General features: G+C 33.1%; 1 protein-coding gene across 1 annotated transcript; it reads left to right on the top strand.

Annotated features, from left to right (window-relative positions):
* The first annotated feature begins 2,423 nt into the window (after window positions 1-2,423).
* Window positions 2,424-7,693, top strand: LOC129001458 (apolipoprotein D-like). The gene is made up of 6 exons (XM_054428748.1): window positions 2,424-2,531; window positions 3,147-3,270; window positions 4,776-4,906; window positions 5,674-5,765; window positions 6,842-6,946; window positions 7,450-7,693. The coding sequence occupies exons 1-6, from the start codon at window positions 2,527-2,529 to the stop codon at window positions 7,599-7,601; spliced, it is 609 nt and encodes a 202-aa protein (XP_054284723.1). The 5' UTR covers window positions 2,424-2,526; the 3' UTR covers window positions 7,602-7,693.
* Window positions 7,694-7,973: the final 280 nt, after the last annotated feature.

The following is a 7,973-nucleotide window of genomic DNA, read 5'->3' as shown; positions in this document are numbered from 1 at the left end:
TTTATATTTTTATAAAATTGTTGTACTTACTCCTTTATACCGAAGTACAACCAGTAAATTGTGATGATTACTTTGCAATGAGCAAAATATAAATACACTTGTGAAAACGTAGGAAAAGATGAGCTAGTTAACCATAGTTAATAACCATAATTTTCAAAAATGTCGTAAAGGCCCCTTACACGGAACTAAAATATACAATATAGGGCTGTCTTTGACAAAAAAATATTTTGGAGAGCCTTTACTAAATAGTAAAAATGCTCTACCTAGAATGCAAAAATCCTGTAGAGATCAGGTCTAACGCCTTATCTTGGTTTGAAACCAAACAACTGTGACGCTGGGGTGTTAAGATTGTTTTTCTTTAGAATGTGAAGACTAAAGTTAGGCTTAACGTTTTAAGTTTTGATTTAGAGACTCGACAATGCGTTTTTCTAAACATTCAATCTTGTAGTTGTAGATGCAAATTATACCAATACAGTTTTGCTAATCTAGTCTCTGATGTACCAGATGTCTTTTAAACTCAGACAAAAGTATAACCCAAACGACCTTAAAACTAAAACCTTGTCAGCCTGGTTTAGTATCTGACTGCATCTGCTAATCTCTCTATTCATCTAAAAAGGGAAACCTTATTCTTTTTTTTCTTGCCAAATGTCTGCTAGGTAACATCATTTACCGGTATCAGTTGCTACATTGGCTGAAATTGTTTAGTTATTTTTCTGTCTCGTACAGTTTTTACGGAAAATAGGGGTCGAGAATTTACTACATTCTCTTAATGAACATTGTTAAAATAACATCCATGCAGTAATCATTGTACTTTTTTGATGAAACTTACAGTTAAACTTTGTGTTATCCCCAGCAATAAAGTGTTCAATCCTTAAACAAATTAAACAATTGATAATTCATGTCTTATCTGTTCAGGTTCAAATTTTGTAGGCTAAAGAGGCTATAGAATATCATGTATTTATTACCAAAAACATTGATTCTTTCAATAAATATTATTTTTCTATTATATTATTATTATAAATATATATATATATATATGTATTATTCTTTCTATAAAAATTCAATAAACTATAAATAAGCTTCCCTTCAAAACATATTTTAATGCATTTTGTTGGCGATTACGGTTTAATCCAGACTTTCACTGTTTCACACCGTCTGGTTCCATATCATGTTTGGATCAACAAGACTGTTTTGTATACTGAAAACTTTTAAACGTTTTTGAAAAAGATATTTTGGCTTTTAAATAGCGTAAAACCAGGGCCGGTTTAACCCATACGCGAACTACGCGGCCGCATATGGCGCCACGAAAAAGTGGCGCCATCGGAACAACTTTTTTTTACGTGAACAACGTAATTTTGTTTATTTTTGCTCAGAGTTCAAGTATTCAAAGTACCACAATAAAGGCATTTATTCTGTAAGCACCAACAGCACTTGAAAAATGTGTATATTTGTACATTACTACAACTCAATGACTCAATGCCATTTGCAGTTTCAATTTGTAGTGAGCTGACGCTCAGCAGCGTATACGGCGCGGCGCCTGTGGGTTTCATTTCACAACTCACTCATGCGCTCGAGATAAGCAAGCACGCAGCGCCACTTGTCACAACAAGAAACTTCCCCCTCCCTTCCCTCCCTTCTGCTTCTGATCCTAGAGCAGAGCATTTTAGGGCGAGTCCAGTCCGCCCAAAGAAGTCACGATAGAAGACGGCAATGACGTAGGTATTTATTTATTTACTTTCCAAGGAAAGATTAAAACAAGCAGCTGATCACAAACGGGAAACATTACGTCATTGCCGTCTTCTATCGTGACGTCATGCTTGACGAGCATTACAACCTGTTTTTTTAGTGTGGCCTTGGTTTTGCTAAAGTTTATATGATGAGTAAAAGTGTAAAAATGTTAAATTTCTGCGAATAATAAACAGTCTTTTATTGCAAGTATTCTTCTAACCTAAACTTATAAAAAAGTTCTTCCGAAAATTATTGGGAAAAAATTTACAAATACGGTTAAGTTATGTTCGTGGGTGGGGGGGGGGGGGGGAATTCTTAGTGGCACTGATTCGGGTGTTCGCTTAACTCTGAAAAATTCCTAGAACCGGCCCTGCGTAAAACACGTTCTTAACTTAGTTTCTGACCTAGGCCTCCTTACTTTTGAGGATCTTCCATACGCTCAAACACCTGATTATTAAAATAAACAAAGATATCTGTAACAAGATACTGATTTGTCCGCCTCACTTGCAAAAAGATTCCTGCAGGCGTCCTTATAATAAATACTAACAAAGTAAAAAGTGTCATGAATAGAATATTTGTTTCAGTAATGGTTCATATCTATGTGGTATGATTAAACTATTTAGAAAATCTTAATTTTGTCAATGATAACATCAAACTTGTGCAAGCAAGAGTTATAACCTTCGTAATTTCCAACTGTATCAAATAGATAAGAAGAATAAGTGCTTCAAATAAGTGGCAAGTCACACAAGTAAAGAGGCGTCCAAGTTTTTCAATCACTGTTTATTGCATAACTGCAAAATGATGTAAGTAGTTATACCATTCTTCTGTTTCGTAGATTCTAAACCAAAAGAGGATAATTTATTATGCCTTAAAAAGCACATTCCATTATAAAGCGAAATTTGCATTGCTGGGTATTTTGTACTGTATTGGAGTTCTATCCTAAAGTCACTGGTTATGTATCACTCTTATCTCTAAAAACCAACAACAAATTTTCTGTAATATTTTTTAGGGTTTTTTGTATATTTCTTTTGCTTGAATTATGTATTAGGGATTAAAGATGCACCCTAAAAAGGAAAACTCAATTTGTAATTTCCACTTGGCAAGTTACAACAATTCCAATCTTTGCCGACTTTTTTACTCAATTATGATTAGTTGAGTGTTTTATGTTTTCAATGATTCTGTTGTCACAATTAAATAAAACTGGCCAAGTATATAATTTGTGGCAGTTAAACACCTTTTAACTTTTAACATAACTTAAGTTTAGGATACTTAAAATTTAGTAATTACTACAGCCTTACATTTTTTATACAAATTATTTATGACAGTTTATACAATATTCTAGTACGGTAAGAATATGTTCTGTATGATATATTGTTGAAGTCTGCATTATTTACTCATAAAAACTTATATTGATAAAGATTTTCAGCTATTAGCCTGGCAGTGTTGTGTGGGGGTTTCCTGGATGCAGCTCATGGATGGCATCTGCCCAAATTTGGTCGCTGCCCTCAGCTTCATGTAAAACAAAATTTTAATCTGGAGAAGGTAAATAAAAATATGAAAAATTAGTTTAAACAAAAGGTTATTGGGACTTTCCTTTGAGTTTTCAAGGTTGAAATTAAGTTGCAAGGTTAAGTGGTGATAAAATGACCAAAAAACTTTATATAAATTTGGCTGGGTTATAAAATCATAGTAACATGATTGACAGTCTAAGTTGTTATTTTCAACTGCATAGCTGCCCTTCGCCCCCAAGGTCATGATGGCAAATCCCTCTGATTTCATACTGACTTTTTCTACACCCCCCCCAGTAATATAGCAACCTGCCTCCTTCCCATACAAAAAAAATTCAAGAATTATATAAGTAAAAAAACCTAACTTTCTTTCTTGAATAAATAAAAATTTTCATATCAGCTTAAGTAATTAATTATAAACTAGGGGCCCATATCAGCAATTGGTGCCCTTCACATCCATTGTAATTTGTCCTTAACCATTCCCTATACTGAGCACTATTCCTAATATGCAATGTTTACATCAGCTAGTATATTTAAAACAGCTTATAGAAACACTGTAGCAGTACTTCCATTAGGAAATGACTGGATCTTTGACGGCCCGTGGGGCAGAGCAGGGGCAATGTTGGACACTTCTGATATTTTTCCCACCGTCCATGGACCCTAAATTTTAAAATGAATCCACAAAAGCCACGCTAACTTTTTCCTAGCTCGAGAAATTTAGTGGGGACCGATTCGCTTACGAAATTAAATATATGGATTTAGTGTCGTATGCATTTATCATACTGTCCTCATGACAAAACTCTGTGATAGCGGCCCTGTCCAGATCATCTCCCACCATTGCGGCAAAATTGTTCATCATCTCCTATGATCGTAGCGATATTGAGAGCATCTCCCACTAGCACGAACGGTAAGACATAATCATCATCTCCCGTGTTTGTGGCAATGCTTTGACAATCCCCTGTGGCCGTTAAGACATAATTATCATCTTCCGTGATCGTGAATATCGTCTCTCATAATTTTGGCTATATCATGAAAAATGTTACACATTTATAGATGAATCAATCAATCTATCAATCAAGAAATTTATTTACACAATAATTTAACAATACATAGGTTACAAAAGTGCAAAAATCACAAATGGTTTGTCTGCACTAAAAATTACATTGAAACACAATTCTGCCTTAAATAATGAAAATAGGGCTGTCACTACAAAATTTTTGGATCTTCATATTGATAATCAACTATCCTGGAATGATCATATAAATTATTTGTCCACTATACTATCTCGAGTAATTTTTCTTCTTGGTCGCCTCAAAGATGTAATTCCAAAGAATTATTTGAGATCGGCTTATTTTGCATATTTTCAGTCGTAATGAGATATGGATTGATATTCTGGGGTGGGTGTGGAAGAATTAATGAAATTTTAATCCTACAGAAGGGGGCTATCAGAGCTATGAATGGATCGGAGCCAGATGAGCACTGCAAGCCTCTTTTTAAGGATTTTAAGATTCAAACTGTAATAAATTTGTTTATGTCCAGTACATGGGTGTATGGTATCAGCAAGCCAGTGCTCACACTGAGTTTGAAGGGAAGGGTCGCTGTATCACAGCTATTTACACATACAACAATGACACAGAAATCATCAATGTCACCAACACCAAGATTGAACCGTGAGTATTGTTGTAGCCATTTCCTGACCATCGTTTATTCCTCTTTTGGATAGTGCTAAATCACAGTCCATTATGGTCTCACATGCAGTATATTTTCTTGTTCTCAAAAATTTCAAATGTATTCACTGTATTTGCTTACACCCTCTTTTCTGTCCTATTCTTCTTCTTCACAAAGATGGACTATACTACCAACAAATTTGTCAATTTGTAAACGTCAGTATTGTCTAATGCATTACAATGTTCTTGGGTGGCCTAACAGTACCCCATGAAAAATCATCCTCTGATGCTTTCTTTTCTGTGACCGTTGTCCGTTATACTTTCTTTTGGCCTTGGTTCCTACTGTGTCAGGGGTGTGAATTGTTTTAGTGTACTGTGAATGTTTTCCTTTTCACTTTAGTTCATACTGTGACCAATTATTTTAAAAGTAATATCATGTCCTACTTGAAAAGTCTAAGACCAGTAATGCAATGTATAATGTTTTTACAGTCAAAACTATTGCTTAAACACTCAATTTTATAAATGAATATTCTAGTTTTTAAAAATCTTTTAAAGGTAGATAACCTGAAAGAATGTTGATATTTTAAACAAATTAACTTATGGAAATGAGTATAATGCATTTAATTGGTTCAAAAGTAAACTCCTCACTAATATTGTATCCCATATCATTTGAAGTATGCTAAAAAAAACATAATAAATTAGAGAGTAAAGTACCTATTAAAATTAATTTCTAAAGTATCAGTTATTTTTTTTATTTCTTCTTTACTTAGATCAAACAAGTTCTTCTCAATGGAAGGAACTGCAGTTTTACAAGATCCGGATAAAAAGGAGGGAAAACTAGAGGTTACATTTCCATTACACTGTAAGTATTGTCACACATTGAATTAATAATTCTCATTACATTTTTTAATGAATGTTATGTTGCCTGTTTCTATGTTTGTCAGTGGTTATGTTCAGTAAGTCAAAAGGTGATTACTAATGTTGTCTCTTATTTGGGAGTAAACTTTAGAGTGTCTAAATTGGTCAAAATTTCGTTTATGAAACAGCATAATCATAACGGTGTGAAATACGGTTCTTACGGCACCTTTTAGGAACATATTTTTATATTTCCTTCAGCTTGTCCATACGATTGACAAATCTATAAGGTAAATCATTAAAATTATTAGTGATCATAAAAATTATATAAATTAGTTTGATACTATAGATTAAGTTAAATCTAGTAAGTTGATTAACGGATTATTTCAATTAATTTTTAAATAGCTTTGAGAGAGCTGTGATATAATTTACCATAAGATTATCATTATTTTTCCTACAGTTACCTAACAATGTACATGTTCTCTCACTGATTTGAGAAAGCAAAGTGGCCAATTCGCTCATCAGTGAGACAATGTTAACATTGTCTCACTCTAATTACTTTGTCTCACTCCAGATTTGCAACGTGAAGGCACGAAATAGTGAGCGCGTAACACGCAGGCAACGTCATATGCGCGCTAAATGCGTTGGCAGCACTGGCTGTAAATCAGCTGGTCAGCTGTTGTACTGTTGTATTTGTCTCTTCACATTAAATGTTTTATTAAAAGTTCACTTCTGTGTAAAAATAGGTTATGTTTCTTCACAAATTTATTTGTTTTATGGTAACTGTAGGAAAAGTATAATGTGCAACTCGAGTTCAAAGTACAATTGCCTCACTCGATAAACCATTCCTCACTCGCCTACGGCTCGTGAGTAAGGATTTCTCTCGAGTGAGTCAATTGCTCACTTTTCTCACTAGTTGCACAAATAACTATTACCTTATTTTTTTACACTAATTTATGTATGTATATAAAAGATAAATAAATAAACTAAAACTATGACTATGACAATAACTTTAAAATGGTTTTCCATTTTATAAAAGGTAATATTGTTTTCTATTTATAGACGATTTTTGCATTCTTTCAGTTTTGAACTTCAAGTTCACTGGTCCTTATTGGATTCTGGACACAGATTACGAGTTGTATGCGGTAGTCTATGGTTGTAAAGAGTTCTTCTGGTTCTTTCATGATTGTAAGTAAGATTTTGTTCATTATAGATCTTATAAATAACCATCACAAATTTAGTTGCCATTGGCTGTATGGGCTATTAATTAACAGCTGTGTCTAAGCATAGACAAAAAGAATTAAATATAGACCGTCAGCTGTGCTGCGGTTACCATAGGTTCTATAGGTTCTTCTATGGTCTAAGGAATATAACCTTAGTCACTAACAAGACTACAAGGTCGCGCCACTCATCTTACTATTATCTTCATTCACACTTGTCTTAAAATACCTACATTCGTATGGTCGTCATTTCAAAAGAAAGTATAAAAGGATCGATGGTAAAATATTATTCTGTTCTGAAAAAATAATAAAGATTATTGTTGGGATATTATTAAAACTGTGGAGTAAACCTAATAAATTATGAAAAATAATAGTATTTGGACAGGATTGTATTCCATATCAATAGAATATTTACCCCCAACAACTATCTCTGAAAAAAAAACTTAATTAATCCTTATTGTTACATTTCAGATAGTAGCGTCTTGTTTAGCAGAATCCAAGACTTGAGTGCTAAGAAAAAACTTGAAGAAAAGTTTGTTAATAAAACAAACAAGGTTTTACAAGCACGTGGCATCAATTTGAAGGATTTCTCAGTTTCTAACAATTTAAATTGCAATACATAAACTCGAGTGAGTAATTTTCTTAGAAAATACATTTTTGTATTGACACTGGTCTAGATTGTGTAAAAATATATTGTTTTTTACATTTTAATCGTTTTATTTATAGTTGTTGACCCTCCATACTCTCAAAGTAATGATTAGACATATAACAATGATTATATGATGTGAATATTACCATACAATGGATATTTCCTAAACATTTCTCTTACTTTTTTAGTTCATTATGCTATTGATGGCAATTTCTAGGTACTTCTCAACAATCGATTTTCTGTAAAAAATCAATTACTCATGGATAAATGTCATTGGAAATAGATAGTGTTTCAACTAACATTAATACGTCTTCATTTTTTTCTCATTATCATTAGAAGATGTAAG

The sequence above is a fragment of the Macrosteles quadrilineatus genome, unplaced genomic scaffold, assembly GCF_028750875.1.
Source record: "Macrosteles quadrilineatus isolate MER2022 unplaced genomic scaffold, UCM_ALF_1.0 Scaffold_8__2_contigs__length_117827958, whole genome shotgun sequence".
Lineage (NCBI taxonomy): Eukaryota > Metazoa > Arthropoda > Insecta > Hemiptera > Cicadellidae > Macrosteles > Macrosteles quadrilineatus.
Note: the sequence above shows the minus strand (reverse complement) of the source record. Positions and strands in the feature narration are given on the sequence as shown.

What these genes read in the sequence shown, in the direction of transcription:
- LOC129001458 (XM_054428748.1), top strand. An exon ending in GGTTACATTTCCATTACACT is followed by an intron (nt 5,766 to 6,841) that starts GTAAGTATTGTC and finishes GCATTCTTTCAG; the next exon opens with TTTTGAACTTCAAGTTCACT. An exon ending in CTTCTGGTTCTTTCATGATT is followed by an intron (nt 6,947 to 7,449) that starts GTAAGTAAGATT and finishes GTTACATTTCAG; the next exon opens with ATAGTAGCGTCTTGTTTAGC.